Source organism: Palaemon carinicauda, chromosome 2 (assembly GCF_036898095.1).
Source record: "Palaemon carinicauda isolate YSFRI2023 chromosome 2, ASM3689809v2, whole genome shotgun sequence".
NCBI classification, from domain to species: domain Eukaryota; kingdom Metazoa; phylum Arthropoda; class Malacostraca; order Decapoda; family Palaemonidae; genus Palaemon; species Palaemon carinicauda.
The window spans coordinates 89,485,530-89,503,474 of record NC_090726.1 but is presented as its reverse complement, the minus strand read 5'-3'; the positions used below and the strand labels follow the sequence as shown (position 1 = coordinate 89,503,474).

Genomic DNA, 17,945 nt, shown 5'->3' with positions numbered 1-17,945 from the left:
CTTCGTCACTGTGGCCAGATGAGTCTTGGCCACTACCATGAACATTTCATGGACCTTGGGGTCACTTGCCATCGTCTCGAGAGTAGTCTGAAGAGACATTGAGGCAGTCAGTCTTTCTTTTGTATCGAACTCTCTTCGCAAAAGAAAGTCAGACAGCTTAGGGAGGTCCTCGCCGAACTGACGTCCGGCAATATCAGCCTCCAACTTTCCAACTGAGAACGTAAGATGGACGTCCTTCCAGTCTTTGTGGTCCATAGGCAGGGCCAGCGACAAGGGTTTACACTCCTCTAGGGAGGGGCAAGGCTTGCCGGCCTCAACTGCTTTTAGTACAGCCAGAAACCCTTTCTGTAAAAAGGGGAAGGCTCTAGTAGGCGAGGACACAAAGGAAGGGAGCTTCCTGTTCAATGCGGCTACCTTTGAGTTAGAGAAGCCCCTCTCTTTCATTGAGGATGAAAGTAGAGCTTGAGCCTCTGTATCTGTGTGCCAGTGAGTGATTACACTTTTGCGACCCTATAAATATCATGATTTAACGCGGATAACAAAAGGCTATCGAGTGCAATATAGCTATAAGTTTTCGTGAATAGTCAGTGATTAGTTTGAGGTCGGAGAAGTGGGATAAAACGTCGGCATAGAATAGTTATCTTGTGAATTACTAAAAATCTAATCAAGATGGCTATGTACAACACGGGCAAGGCTTGGAGAGACATCGCTGGACTCAGCAAAAATAAATTCCATGAGTTGGCGAAACAGGAGCTCGACCGTCTGATAGCAGAGGTCACTAGTAACGTCAACCAATGTGACGGAAAAATATTCGCAGACATATTGAAACAATATGATCCAATAAACTGGAGCAAATCTGCGGAAAACATCAGCAAAATAATAGAAGAAATTCCAAAGAAAATCCAAGTGTTAAAGAGACTTATAAAGAAAGTCTACATCAATCAACACATTCCATCAAAGAACAATAAGAAGTCCAATATGGTGAATATGCTGATTGATGCAATGGGAAAAAGAATGCCAAAATGGTGTAATACATGTAAGATATGGTATTCCATTAATAATCCTCAACAATTGATTAGAAAATGTGATGCCTGTCATGTCCCAACACATCCCACATGTGCTGAAATACAGCAAAAAATAAAAAATAAAGACACAAAGGTATTCTGCTCAACATGCTTAGTCTGGATAGAAAATATAATTAAGTCGAGACTAAATCTGCAAATAGTTGAAGATAAAGAAGAGGAAGAAGAAGAAATAGAAGAAGAAGAAGAAGAAAAAGAAGAAGAAGAGAACAATGAACAGGATATGTGTAAGGATGCAGAAGAAATCATTGATATAACCTATGATGCCATCCAACAACATACTTATGAAGAAATAAATTACCAGATGGAAACAAATAATAGACCCAAGAGACTCTACCCGGACCTACATAATTTTAGGGAAGAGCAAGAACAAGAAAAAATAGAAAAGAAGGATATAGTCTGCAATATGCTGAAAAGAGGGAATTGCAGATTTGGCGAAAGATGCTACTACAAGCATCCAAAGATATGCCATAATTATGAAATATATGGTAAATGTGCGTATTTAGACGGATATGGAGACGAATGCAGAGATCTCCATCCAAAAATATGCAAAAACCTAAAAGAAGGAAAAGGATGCATTTACAACAAAAAATGTCGATATATGCATCCTGCAACCATGAATGAAAGTAAGAAAACTCAGCAAACTGAAAAGAAAAATGAAAGCAAAAAAGAAACAAAAAAAGAAACAAAAAAGCAGGCCGTGTATATACCGCGCTTTGAACCAAGAGCCCCAAGATATGAGGCCTTTCAACCCAAACCTGCACATTTAGAGCCCAACTACAAAGAATGCATCTATAATGCCAGGGGTTGGTGCAGATATGGGGACAGTTGCAGGTATACACACACAAATAAATATGAAGGCGAAAGAGCAAATATAATAGAAAAGTTGGATTTTTTAATGGCAGAATTCCGGGAAATGAAGAAAAGAACATCATATCAGAACAGGAAGGAAGCATGGGAGAATCCATATTATTACCAATATTAAATAATGGGGATGAAACACAAACCATAATAGTAATGAATGCACAGGGTTTAGTCACGAGTAACTCTAAAAGGAAAATAGAGTTCTTAGAAGAACTAACCCAAATTGAAAAAATAGATATATTAAATATAAGTGAAACATGGTATTCCCAAGAGACTGGCAGTGATGACCAGATAAAGGGTTTCCAAACTTATAGATCAGACAGAAAAAATAGGAATGAAGGGGGAACCGCAATATATGGAAGAGATATAAATCAAGGAAAAGTATGTGAAAAATACAGCAACACAGAATGTGAATTGATTGCGGTAGAATTTGAATTTGAAAAACTAATGAATATTGTAGTTTACAGACCCCCAAACACTAAGGAGTTTGACATAATAATAGAAAAAATAGATGATATATGTAGAAACCATAAAGACTGGAATATACTCCTATCCGGAGATTTTAACTTTCCTTTCGTGGATTGGAAAGAACGGATAGAAGAAAGTGGTTGTATGTATACATATAAAAAAGATAGTAATAGTAGCGCAGAAGATAAGAGGCAATTTGAAAAGCTTCAAGATATGCTATTAGAACATAATATGCAACAAATAAACCACATTCCAACAAGAAAGGAAAATGTCCTAGATCTAGTATTTGTGAATGAGGTGAATTATGTTAAAGAAATAATAGTGTATAACACGGGAATTTCAGACCACAATGTCATAGAATTGATAGTTCATTCCAAAGCAAGTGATCACAGAATTAATAAAAGCACAAAACTTTGGGAAGGATATGGAAAATATAACTTTTACAGTAAGAATATAAAATGGTCAGAAATAAATGAAGAACTGAATAAAGAATGGAAAAATGTATTTATAAGTGATAATATACAGGTAAATACGGATATACTGTACAAAATACTGGAGAAAATTGTTGAAAAATATGTACCGAAAAAAAAACAATATACAAAAGACGTGCATACCAAGAGACAGAAGGATCTTATTTCAGAAAATTAAAAAGTGGAAGAAAAATCTTGCAAAAGAAAAAAAATGTGTGGAAAATGAGGGAAATAAAATGTAAGATAGAAAATGCAGAACAAAAGATTATACAGTCGAAAGAAAATGAAAAAAGGGACTTAGAAGAAAGGACACTTCAAAATATAAAAAGAAACCCCAAAGTACTTTACTCCTATGCAAAAAAGATGAATAAAAGGAGAATAGAAATAGGCCCTCTAAGAATTGAAGGACGGCTAACGAATGAAAAAAAGGAAATATGCAACATATTAGCAGAAAAATATAAGAGTGAGTTCACGCCAAGAATTGCGAATGAGAATAATGAAACAGAAATGAGAGAAGAAAATGTTGAATATCTAACGGATATAGATATTAATGAAGCAGATATTGTCACGGCTATAAACGAAATTAAAAATGGATCGGCAGCCGGACCAGATGGAGTTCCAGCGATTTTGTTAAAAAGAAACTGCAAACACTATCGCGAAGCCACTTGCAATACTGCTAAGACAGAGTATAGATATGAGCGAGATATATGTTAAACATAAATTAGCTTATATAACCCCTATCTTCAAAAGTGGATCAAGACTAGAGGCAAGCAATTATAGACCTGTTAGTCTAACATCACATATTATGAAAGTGTATGAGAGGGTAATAAAAAAGAAAATAATGAACCATTTGGTCAAAAATAATTTGTTTAATATGGGTCAACACGGTTTCGTACCTGGAAAAAGTACACAGACCCAACTGATAGCTCACTATGAAAACATATACAATAATATGATAAATGAAAAAGACACAGATGTGATCTATCTAGATTTTGCAAAAGCCTTTGACAAGGTAGACCATAACATATTGGAGAAAAAACTGAGAAAGCATAATATTGTGGGAAAGATAGGAAAATGGGTAAAAGAATTCCTGCAAAACAGAAAACAGATAGTGGTTGCAAATGACGAGAAATCAGATGAAGCCTAGGTAATATCTGGTGTGCCCCAAGGTACGGTATTAGCTGCACTGCTATTTGTTATTATGATCTCAGACATAGACTGTGATGTTGAAAACTCCGTAGTGAGAAGTTTCGCCGATGACACAAGAATAAGTAGAGAAATTACTTGTGATGAAGATAGGAACTCACTACAAAGAGATCTAAACAAAATATATGAATGGGCGGAGATAAATAGGATGGTATTTAACTCCGATAAATTCGAATCAATAAATTATGGAAACAGAGAAGGAATGGTGTATGCATACAAGGGACCTAATAATGAGACAATCACAAACAAGGAAGCAATTAAAGACCTTGGTGTAATTTTAAATAGGAATATGTTATGCAACGACCAAATAGCAACACTGTTGGCTAAATGTAAAGCAAAAATGGGAATGTTATTCAGACACTTTAAAACAAGAAAAGCTGAACACATGATTATGCTTTACAAAACTTATGTGCGTAGTACACTCGAGTACTGCAATGTGATATGGTACCCACACTACCAAAAGGATATTGCGCAAATAGAGAGTGTACAAAGGTCCTATACTGCTAGAATAGAAGAAGTTAAGGACCTTGATTACTGGGAAAGACTGCAATTTATAAAACTATACAGTCTAGAAAGGAGAAGAGAACGCTACATGATAATACAAGTATGGAAGCAAATAGAAGGAATTGCTGAAAACATCATGGAGCTTAAAGTATCAGAAAGAGCAAGCCGAGGTAGATTAATAGTACCAAAAAGCATTCCATGTAAACTGAGAAAGGCGCACAGGACATTAATCCACTACGCACCAGCATCGATAATGCAGCGACTATTTGATGTGCTGCCAGCTCATCTAAGAAACATATCAGGAGTGAGCGTAGATGCGTTTAAAAATCAGCTCGATAAATACCTAAGAGGCATCCCAGACCATCCAAGACTGGAAGATGCAAAATACACCGGAAGATGTATTAGCAACTCTCTGGTGGATATACGAGGTGCCTCACACTGAGGGACCTGGGGGAACCCAAACAAAAAATAAGGAAATAAGGAAATAAGGATGGTCCATCACTATGACCTCCTTCGGCTCTGTCTCCTCCTTTGAAGCTGGTTCCTTCCTCAGCCGGACATAACAGTCCGGATATGATGCCTTGCTGCGCCAGAATTCCACCTCCTCCAGGGGAACTGAGCCCAGCTTATCCGAGATGACGATCTTTCCAGTCGTCATCGGCATGTGCTCAGCATACCTCCATGGGTTAGCATCTGAGCACAAGGGAAGGTATTTCACATTGAGCTTTTTCTGGGGCCCATGTGATTCTGCAAGGCACTGCATTCGCAGTTCCATTGCAGCCGCCTTCTCCTGATTCTCCTTCTGCATTTGTTGGATCATTCCAACAATAGAAGAGAGGGCCTGTCCCAGCTCTACTGGGAGACCGGCCGATGTTGAGGGAATAGGCTCCGGAATCTGAACCGGAGTAGCCGACACCTCGTCGACGTCTACCTCTACAACGTCTGGGGCTTGAACTTCATCCTGGGCTTCTGCCAGGAGGTCTTCCTCCAGACACTCGTCCACATCAGACATCCTGTCATCTAACTAACTGGATGTCTTGCATCGCGACCGCGACTTCAGCATCCACCTGGATCTGAACTTGGGGGATCTCCTCTTGAGGCTAGGCTGGGGAATCACTGCATCAGCTGATGCCTTAGGGAAAAGATACGCCCTCATCTTCTCACTTGGAAGATAAGGGCCAGAAGTGTTCTTTTGGAAGCCCCTTACCCAGGTACGAAGCTTCTTCCTAGCTATATCCCTTGATTCCTCCGTCCTAGGGGAATCAAAGGTCTCAGTAATCAGGTTAGTGCACACAGTACATACCTGAGGGTCCCAATACCGGAGATCATCCTTGGAGACAGCGCATGCTGCGTGTCTCCTACAAAACTCATGTCCGCAGAGGTTCTTGCTGCGGAAGTTGCAGAAAGCACTTCCGCACTTCGGAGTGTCCTTCTGTAAAGAGAAGAAATTTCCATGAGTATCAAGTGAACTATGTATCACTGGATATGCATAGTATAGCATAACAATTCAGAAAGGAAAGACACACACTTGTGTTTCCCTCACAACCCATTGCTGCAGCCTTCCAGATAATAAAATCAAATGGTTAATCTCTTCTAGAGTAACCAATGCAAAGTTTCCAGAGGAAACAGGTGGAGCTCACACCTAAGCAATGATTTTAAAAACCTGGATAATAGACAGGAAAGAACTCACTTTCCTATCTGTAGGGCAACAGCAAAGGACTGTGCAAGAAAACACAAAAGTGTTAGAACACACAGTGCTGTACCAAAACCCATACTATAGTTTTCCTCTTACTGTATAAGTTATACTGAAGAATACTAGTACAGTATGGGAGGATACGTGCCGGCAGGTGCCCATAACTAGCTTTAAAGTATACTACTTAACAGCTATAAGGCGGCAGAACTCTGGTTCAAATGCATGTGCCGGTCGGCAGCAATTGCCGGCCGGCAACAGCCAATGTCGGCCGGCAATTACACAAGGTAGTACCCAGCTGCTGGCCACCCTCTTGGTGACCGGCAGACAAGGGCTGACATTAGCCGGCCGGCAAAGGTACAGGACCGATGCCAGCCGGCAGCAAAAGAACCAGAGGACTATACCTGCCCGGCTGCCGGGCTCATAGGCCGGCAGCCGGGTTGGGTACAGCACTAGAAGAAAAATAGGATGGATGCCGGGATAAGAGTGTACACTACCTCCAAGCCCGGCAATCCGAAAGAGTGCATATAAGGAAGGGGAGAATCTAATTCAGGCTTCCTGGCCAATGCCGTCTGGCTCTACAGGCAGGCATGGATAAGGGACCAAGGGAGGTCCGGGCAGCACTCAAAATATAAGACCCTTGCCGGCCGGCAGCTCTGCCGGCCAGCAGGGGGCTGAGTCAATTCCACATCCTAACCTATACTAGGTCCAGATGTAGAACGACGTACAGTACTGTAATGGCTAGGCCATTACGGAGATAGAGGGGGAAGGGACAAAAGAGGGTCCTACCAACCTTGCTTTAGTGACGGATCACCCGCAGCCAAGAAACTTATCTTAGCCTAAGGGAGATCTAAGGGGGGAGGCCAGCAATACTTGCCAGCTCCCAGAGCACCAAAGCAAGGAAGGTGTTGCCACTCCCAGGGAAAGAAACTTATCCTCCCCCGAGAACAGCAACAAGGACTAGTCTGGTAGATCACAAAAGAAGGAATCATATCCACAGAAACCTTCGGTAGTGACCTAAGGAGGCTAAGCCACCTTTGTCTGTGTCAGGCCAGCGAGGGAGACTCTACCCCAAGCCAGACAAGCACAGACTCAGACTAACAACTCTGTTGTTCTGTCCCTCTTTGAACCAGACTTACTGGAACAGGAAGGTACAGTAACACCCCAGTATAGTTTTATCTAAAATTAATTCGGAAAAAACCACTTAGGGATAAGCCCAAGGCTTAAACAGAGGGAAAGGGATTGCATACCTTCTCCGAAGAAAAGAAAGCAACCGGGGAGTATGAGAAAGTATACTAAGGCTCCATAAGCAACTTAGCCTAGGCACCAAGAGAATCGATTACCTAAACCACCGAAACTCACTCGTATACTATCTTGGAAATATTCCACACAATCTTAAATGTATAAAACATAGCCTAAAGCTTCAATAAAATTTTATTACACTCGGAAAAACCAAAATCATGCATGAAGTACTAGGACCAAACGACTAGGCTACATGGCCTAGCGTAGGCCAGAATGGCGAATACTTCGCCAAAATAATACTAAGCACGAAAGGAAATCCTATGTAATGCTAAATAGCTAAAATTTATTAAAGCAAAACAACCGGGAATGTCGCTCTGACTAACTAAACTTATACCTAGCGAGCGACAGCGTCCATGACGCCTCCGGTAGGCTACGGCTCTTGTAACAAAGATTAATCCTATTAATCACTCAAAAATTTACCAAGAGCCTACATTTATACATAAAAGACATGGTACTCAACTTATCAGAGGCCGACGAAGACGGAGAAGCCATGAAAAGTAGAATAAATCCAAGATTTACGAGAAACACAGGAAAAAACACCGAGTTGTTAAGCTACGCAAAAAGGAATACAGATGGCGCCAGGATTGGCGCCAGGCACGCATACGAATCGGAAGATAGGGAGCCTTGGGAGCGGCTCCCCCTTTTTCTTTCCCGAATTCGTTTCTTGCCAATCGCCTCCTACGAGACGAAATCTCTGTCCAGGATGCAGATTGCCATGTGGCGTGTCAAGAATACGTCCTCTGATATGTCGCGATATCCCTTTCAGGAGGGATATTCGCTCCAGGAGTTAGAATTCTGGTACCTTAAGGTAAATTCTCTGGGAATATCGCCGTAGTTGTAATATACCCTAGGAAGCTACCCTATAGGAACTTCCATCAGGATGACATGGCTTGAGCCCAATAATATATATATATATATATATATATATATATATATATATATATATATATATATATATATATATTTATTAGACTGTCAATACATGATAAGCATTATTCATATTTTCTTTAAATTGTACAGGGTGTGTCTTGGGTCACAGTATGCTATATGCTGGGAGAAATACAGTACGGTGGTCGGGTCACGGAAGATTTTGACAAGAGATTGCTGTTAACATTTCTACATGTCTGGTTCAATGAAAGACTTCTCTCGTCTGATTTCAAGTAAGTCAGCTAAAACGTCTCTTCTATGTATTCTTGGTTGATTATAATTTCCTTTTTATCTCGAGTGGACTTATCTGAATTAGAATTATATATGCATGTGATTATGAAATGCCTATGCTAGTGTTGGAATATATAACATTGGGTAGGGGTTTCTTCTAATAAAGTACAAACACGTTTTTCAACAAGTGATAAATCTTATCAGTGGTGGTGAGCTAGACATAAAGATCGTCATTTCAACAATGAAAAAAATAAAGTCTAGAATCCTTTTCATTTCCCCATTTCAATAACAATATTATTTAATTTTTCATAGTCCAGTAGGTAAACAAACAAAGAGAGATATGTTCATGAATTCGTTTAGAATATGTCCCCCTTTCTTACTGAATAGTCATAGCTTAACATTAAATTCTCAGTAAGCTATGGGACTCGTGTATGGTTAGTTCACATGATGCGCTTTATCTCTGAAACTAAGAGCATTCGGATGCATTCCGTTGAGTAAATTTAACAGCAACTTTCATGGCAAATACCATAGGCAAGAGTACCCTGATTTATCATTCTAAATTTATAAGTTTCAATTACATATTACAAAGTTTCACCCAAACGATTGAATTATTTGGCTATAATTTTTACATCATTTGCCTTTTATTGTAATAATACGATGATTCAATTAAATTAGCTACTTAAATACTCTGCGTTGTCTATGTTTGTCCCTACAAACAACATGGAAATATAACTTTCGTTAAATACACTCTATTAGCAATAATATAAAACAAAGTCGGAAAACAATCCTTGGCCTAGATATGTCTTTTTAGATTTCCGGTAAAAACAACCTTGTAAAAAAGAGGAAAAAAAAAATAGAAATGAATCTCTATCCGTTATATCGTAGATCTGAAGTAACTGAAGGAAGGAAAAAACAAAAGAAATAAAACCTTTATCATAATACACTTGGTGGAGGGATAATGATTATTACTAAGAAATGTGTAATATGTTGCTGTGTCTTTTCCGGAGTAGTATAGATGTGACAAGTGAGTCGGAAAGTTTTATTATGCTAAACTGCAGGGTAAACAGAAAGTCACATGTAAATTCTATTTCTAAACAGTAGTTGTCCAGGGCAAGACAATGAAATCTTCAAAATAGCTTGCCAAGGATGTAGATATTACTACGATTTCTCAAGTGATAAAGTATTGATTCTTGTTGACACTTTTTAACATATTCTAAAGTTCTTTCTCGGATTAATAGTAAGGTATTATGAATCTTTTTTTTTATCGGACAGATTTTTCCAAGGCTATGGACTCCCAATGTGCAAGAGCCAGGCAGATTATCTAGAGTTTGTTAATCAATTACAACCTACTGATTCTCCGGAAGTTTTTGGTCTCCATCCAAATGCTGATATCACGTAAGTGATTTGTTTATTGCAATATTTTCCTCCTAGATGACTTTTGAAGGTGATACCATTGTGCCTTTAATATAACCAAATTGTGCAATTGACTCATTAGATATTTCAATGCTTTTCATGTTAGATTTTTTGCCATTAGTGTAATGAAGTCCTTGTACCAAGAAATAGCAGCTTCTGAACTCCTGTATAGTGAAATCATTCATGCTCTATCTTTGGAGACATCAAATATCTTAATATTTCTATTTCTACAAGGTTATTATTCTAATTTACATTAGGAACTTTATTTTTTACCTAACCTTTTTTCAAATCTCAGAATATCAACATGGGTAAATAGCTACTTCTGTCAAGGCAAATTTCTAGAAATTTTTAATAATGATGTTCATTTTATCTATATCAAGAAGACTTATCCTGCCCTCAACTCCCACCGCTGAATAAAAACATTATCCAGAACTTTGCGAAACTTGAATAGGTATTGTTGACAGTCAATTCTCTGTTCTATTTTTATCTTAAAATCAATTACTATAAAGCCCCCTGACACTTGCACGCATTTCTGGCACACACTGGCACGCAAAATGCGTGCCAGTGCGTGCCACTTTTGTGGCACGCACAGGGAGGTTCCCGCACTGTTCACGACAAGTTCACGACACGTTCAAGCATAGTTCACGACAAGTTCACGACACGTTCAAGCATAGTTCACGACAATTTCACGCCACGTTCACTCATCTTTCCGCATCGTTCACGCATCGTTCACGCATCGTTCACTCCAGTTCACGACTTGGCCACATCATATATAAAGACGGGGCTTCCTACATGATTTTTATCAAAAGCGTATTCTTGTGCTAATCTTTGATTAATATCCCCTGTATTAATGTGTGGGTTATCTTTATAGATATTTGTAACAATTATACTTCTATTTAGTATATATTTTATTATTTAATTATTATTATAGGTAATTAACTGGTTTGAATAATTTTCAAGCTTTATAATTTACTGAAAAAATAATATTTTATGGCAGTTATATGCTGATCAGATATTTGGAACCCAATTTACATTATCTTAGAATTTAATTGAAAGATGACTATTCCATTCATTAGTTTTGTTGTATCATTTGTGAACTAATATCATTGAAACTAAGGCAGAAAAGATATTATCTCTAAAAATATTAGGTTGGTTAGGTGCCCTGTGAGCATTGAAGTCTTTCACCAGGGTAAATTTCTTTAGTCGCCCTTATTTAAATGGCAGTTGTAAACATTTTATCAGTTTTGTAACTTTTCCTGTTTGTATTATATATATATATATATATATATATATATATATATATATATATGTATATATATGCTTGTGTGTGTATACACATTCAATAAACCACAAGCAAAATGAAGAAAATATATCTCTCTCTCAAGTATTACACCTGCTCATGAAGGGATTAAAGAACTTCTGTCCTCTTTTTGTGCTATAAAATCAATAATCTCTCTCTCTCTCTCTCTCTCTCTCTCTCTCTCTCTCTCTCTCTCTCTCTCTCTCTCTCTCTCTCTCTCTCAATTAAATAAGGAAAGGGGAGAGGTAAAAGAATATATTGTCATTATACAGATTTTTTCTTTGATGATTATGAGGAAGTAGGGATAAATCCATTGATTTAATTGGCACGCATCCTCCCGCATCGTCCCTCATTAGGGATAAATCCATTGATTTAATTGCCACGCACTGGCACGCATCCTCCCGCATCGTCCCGCACTGTTCACGACGCGTTCACTCCAGTTCGCGCATCGTTCACGACTAGTTCACGCCAATTTTGTTGTGACAATGCGTGTCACAAATTTTGAACATTTCAAAATTCTCGGCACGCATGGCACGCATGCCACGCACCGTTCACGTCAAGTTCACGCCAGTTCCCGCATCGTTCACGCCAGTTCACGACACAATGCGTGCCAGTGCGTGCCACAAATGCGTGCAAGTGTCAGGGGGGCTTAACTCTGATCAAACAGCTCCTGCATTGGGATATGTGTCTCATGCTTCTTATAGGTTAACTTATATATAGCAAACGCAATCAAAGATTTTTTGTTTAATGGAGTCGTTCATGGCCAAAGATCTATCTGTGGTTGACGTTATCCTTCAAATGGCGAAAAATGCAAATCTGGATCGAGATCATCTCCAAGATTTAATGGGGTCGGCCATGACCTAAGATCTATCTGAGATGAAAATTTCGTCAAAATCTGTCGAGTAGTTTTGACGTAATCCAGTCAACAGACACACGAAAAAGGCAAATCCAGATAAGGAATCGTGATCCGGATGTGGATCAGCTTCAAAATTTAATGGGGTCGTCCATGACCTAAGGTAAGGGAAAATTTCATCAAAATCCGTCTAGTGGTTTTGACGTAATTATGTCCCAGACACAAACAAAATTCTTGACAATGGTAAATCTGACAAAAATTATTCTCAAATGACGTTAAAATATGTGTTTGGCCGATATTAATGGATTTGTGATATTCATTTTATTAGAGATTAAAAGCAGAGCTATATAAGAATGAAACTCTAAGATCAATTTCTCCTTTGGAGGGAATTTGTACGTTTATGCAATTTGAAAAGCCTCAGTGCAATATTAGCTATTAAGATATTGTTGTAATGATGATTGGGACTACTTTCATGATTGATTGAACCATAATATTTTTCTCTGGCAGGTCAACTAAGTTTAGTTAGTATATCAATATATAAATTCATGATTGATTATTATCTGTGTACTAAACGCTCATAAATAATATCTAAAGGAATAAACAAGTAAATAATGACAAAGGCAATCACCTTATAGACAATATACTATTTGGTATTTCTGTATTTTTTTTTTCCTTTTCAATGGTAGGTGCGAATTGCATCACATTCTAAATAAATATGCCACGAATATTGGATACAATTTCATAAAGGTAAACTTGTTAAAATAGTATAGCTTTATTTCATATTATTGATGAGGAAAACAATTGTTTCAGGACTATTCCAATGTTTTATTTATTTTTATTTTTTCAATAGCCTTTAATTTCGACCTTCGTTCTTTCGATTTGTTTCATAGCTGAAATGAATATGTTTCTTTCGAATAAATTTCCAATAAAAATTTCATCACATGCATAAATCTTTATACTGTATATTATATATAATTTTGATTATTAAGATGAATCTAGTGTTGCTAGGCGAGTATGTGATTAATCAACCAAATTATAGTCTTATTTGTCTTAGAACAGTGACATATTTTTGTTTACTTCAAAATCATTTACTTAGGCAGTATTAATCCTTTCATTGCTATAGGGATTAGTAACCCTTTCATTAATGAAGAATAACCACATGACACTTCACGATATTACATGTACTGTAGTGTGGAATAAAAAACTTGATACTTTTTTCACAATATTTAGATAGAAATAGTGGCAATTCATGTGCACAGCTCTGCTCAATATTCAAGTAGAAAGTTCCTGGTGTCCGCTTGGTTACTGTAAAAAAAAAAAAAAATTACGTTTATTAGACCTTCATTAAGATATGACTGGACTCTATTGTTTGCCTTGTTGGTGATTAATGACAAGTGATCATATCTGGAAAAAGGGCCTCATTGTGTTCAGCATCTAGATATAGATTGTGCTTTTAAAGCTGTTAGATATTAATTTTAAGTAATCGGGTGGATTTATGGAAAGAAATCCTCACTTATAAGTCCCTTGAAGTAATACATATTATACAAATTGACCGTAAAGTGGTGGGAAATATGGTACTCTCAAAAGCAGTCCGAGCTAAAAGAAACTTGCCTTCATTAGTAGCGTCGTCCCCTTTTTTAAGAAGCTTTTGCACTAAAGCCACTCAAATTACCAAGCTACATCCACCAGATCATGACCTTTTTATCAACAAAAACAATAAATTGAACTAAGAAAATAAAAAAAAAACAGCTTCAACCTCTGAATCTCAACCCTTTGTCCCTTTGTAGCTGTAGTTACTGTTATGCTTTGAAATTTTCAAAGACCATTATTTGAGATGTATAATACATTGTTTTAATTATCTTTTACAAGCCGTAAACACCGGTTTGGATGGACTTATTAGATTAGGTTTTCACCTTTCCCATAGGTGTCCAGTGAATAAAAATGACTAAACAATATTATGCATTTGTTCAAGATAATTCATCAAATCACTTGAATAGTAAAATCCTTTTGCAGAATAATATTAATATAAATGATGAAAGAGAAAAGAATACACTGATTTTTCATTATAAAATTGTATCTTTTATTGATCATTATTACCATGAAGATACTGGCAATGCAGGCATGTCCAATATTCAAGTAGTACTTTACATGTATGTATGATTATTAAATATTGGTAATTAATGCAAAAAGTAAATAATCCTAATCCTTTTCTTTCGGCCAGGTATCAAATCAATACGGCTAAAGGAATCTTGGACACCATCCTCAGTATGCAGCCAAAGGAAGGAGGTGGACAGAGAGGAGGAGAAACCCGGGAGTCCGTGGTGTCTCGATTAGCCAGTGAAATGCTCTCGAAGTTACCCGAAGAGTATAACATGCACGAGGTACGTTTAGAAGGGCCTGAGTACCCTGGAGCGAATGCTGCATTCGTTTTTCCATCACTCTTATATTATATATCAATCCTCAATTACTGCCTCAAGAGTTCATCTGGGTGTGTGTTCACGATTGTAGGTAACTTATGACATTTTAAGAAATTTTGTTTTAAGATCTATTAACCTTATATGTTCACTTTCGATAGAGTACAGATGGGTATTTCGATGTGCAATATTGATTTGCCAAAATATATTAAAAGTTATATTTATTGATCGTCATTCAAAGTACTTGTTTGAGCACAGTGATATCGCCATTTAATAAACAAAAAGTTGCATTACGCTCTACCTAAGAACCTGGGTTATTATGGTCTTAAAAATTATTTTTATGTAGCTAAGAACAGATTCTATGAATAAAGATAAAATAGTCGTGGTCAGATTTGTGCAGTCTAGAGCAAAATATTTTTTAAATTTACATCTTATATTATAGTTGGCATATATATATATATATATATGTGTGTGTGTGTGTGTGTGTGTGTGTATACAACAAAAACAACAACAACAGATACAATCTTTTCTAGTCAACTGCAGAACAAAGATCTTAGGCATGTCCTTATTCATGTCTAGAGATTCTCAGTTTTCATCATCACTCAGGCCACTGCCGATTGGGGATATTGGGAGATTTTCGTCTGATCGCTCACCGTAAACCAAAATAGTATGGGTGGCCCTGAAATAATACAATCAAAATGAAATATTTTAAGAACAGTAACAGCATTAAATAAGATCTTTTATATATAATATATATAAACTTTAAAAAAAAACATGAGGAAGATATATAAGATAGAACAGCATGCCAGAGTGTACCCTAAAGCAAGAAAACTCTAATCCAAGAGTGAAAGGCCATGGTACAGAGACTATGGCACTACCCACGACTAGAGAAGATTGGTTTAATTTTGGAGTGACCTTCTCCTAGAAGATCTGCTTACAATAGCTAAAGAATCTATTCTAGCCATACCTAGAGGAAAGTAACCACTGAACAATTACAATGCAGTAGATAACCCTTTGAATGAAGAATTGTTTGGTAATCTCAGTGTTGTCAGATGTATGAGAACAAAGGAGAATGTGAAAAGAATAGGCCAGACTATTTGGTGTATGTGTAGGCAAAGGGAAAATGAGCAGTAACCAGAGAGAGGGTTCCAATGCAGTACTGTCTGGTCAGTCAAGGGACCAAATAACTCTTTAGCGGTATATCATATATATATATATATATATATATATATATATATATATATATATATATATATATATATATATATATATATATATAGATAGATATAAATATATGCATACATATATATATATATATATATATATATATATATATATATATGTGTGTGTGTGTATGTGTGTATGTATATATATATATATATATATATATATATATATATATATATATATATATATATATATATATATATATATATATATATATAAAATTCTATGAAGCCTTATGAGAAATAATTTGTTTTTACAAAAATATCATCTTAAATCTTCGTATTCATATTTCAAAGAATGTAAAGTTTTCATGTATGTTTTTTTGTTGAATGTTTTCCGAATTTGCAAATATGCTTGTAGCAAATTTTCACCGGCATAACCTTTATATTAAAGTGTAGTTCCGAAGTAATCCAAAACACGCGTCGATACCAAAAAATAAATAGAGAAACGTAAATGCTGTTATCCTGAAATCTATCCGCAGGATAGTCTGACCGAAGAGAAACTAACTTCGATTTTTGGACGCCACAAAGTCATTGTCTATTACATATATATATATATATATATATATATATATATATATATATATATATATATATATATATATATATATATATATATATATATATATATATATATATATATATATATATATATATATATATATATATTAGCCCTTTCTGAGTGGAGATACTTCAAAGGTTTGTGTATTACCATGATCAACAAAGCTGCACTAGTCAGTGCCACCCATACTATGTTGGTTTACTGTCAGTGATCAGACCAAAATCTAGCATCATCACCAATACGCATTGCCCTGCGTAGGGATGAAACTGGGCAAAATCCAGACATGAATAAAGGAGCCTTGTGTCAGTTCCCATTCCCCAACGGCAGTGGAACAGCTGCCCAAGGTGGCAGGTTATTTCATCCTATTGCAGGGGTGGTAAAAATCTCTGGACTAGAACAGGCCACCTTTGGAAACTGATCCTAGCAACATACAACGGCAGGATTCTGCCTGGGGAAGATCCTAATGTGTTACTTGAAGAGCTGAAAGAAATAAATTGCGATATTATAGGATTTAGTGAAATTTGAAAAACTGGGGAATCTTTCATAGGTTTAAAATAGACCCATATATTTTGCGTCAGAGGACATGAAACGAACAAAGAAATGAAATGGGTTTTCTTAATAATAGGAATCGTGCAAATAACATACAAGAATTTTCTAGTACTAGTGAAAGACATATAAGATTGATATCAAGCTAAATAAGAAGTATAAACGGAAGATCATTCATACGTATGCACCAACAACATCCCAAACAAAGGAGAAAATAGAAACTTTTTTCGAAGATCTGGAGATATCTATGAAAAACCATAAAACTCAATTTACATGTGTTTTTGGGTGATTTCAATGCTAAAGTAGGTCCAAAGAAAAGAGGAGAATCGCCAGTAGGTAAATTTGGAGTAGGCACAAGGAATGACAGAGGAGATATTCTTGTAGAATTTACTGAAAGAAACATCTTAAAATCCTGAGCACTTTTTTTTTATAAAAAGGAACATAGAAAATGGACATGGAGAAGCCCAAAAGAAGAAACTAAAAATTAAATAGGTTTTATTCTCAGTGAAAAACTTAATATTAGTTAAAGCTGTAACAATGTTAAGCAAGTTGAAGTCAAGCGACCATAGAATGGTGAGAAGCAAATGTTTTTTAGATCTAATGAAACAAAGAGAAAAATTTATTTTAAGAAAAGGAGTAAACACTCCCATAATAAGAGAAAAATCTGTTGAGTTTAGTTTAGCGATACAAAATAGGTACTATCAGCTACATGAGGAAATAGAAGCAAGTAAAGAAAAAATAAACAGTAATTTAACTAAAAAAATTTGTATCGGAATCTACATAAGAGATAGGTGGAAAAGGACCTTAATGGGATCACAGAAAACTATAAGAAAAGACCAAACACTTTATAAAGAAAAGATTGGAAATGAGGGTGGAATCCAAGAGAG

General features: G+C 36.5%; 1 protein-coding gene across 1 annotated transcript in view; it reads left to right on the top strand.

Moving 5' to 3' along the window:
- LOC137618319 (dynein axonemal heavy chain 5-like) overlaps nucleotides 1–17,945 on the top strand; it is a 328,916-nt gene that overhangs the window by 289,320 nt on the left and 21,651 nt on the right. The window contains exons 79-81 of the mRNA XM_068348490.1: nucleotides 8,607–8,746; nucleotides 10,017–10,139; nucleotides 14,532–14,691. Coding sequence (XP_068204591.1) covers nucleotides 8,607–8,746; nucleotides 10,017–10,139; nucleotides 14,532–14,691 — 423 coding nt within the window. The remainder of the gene's footprint in view (nucleotides 1–8,606; nucleotides 8,747–10,016; nucleotides 10,140–14,531; nucleotides 14,692–17,945) is intronic.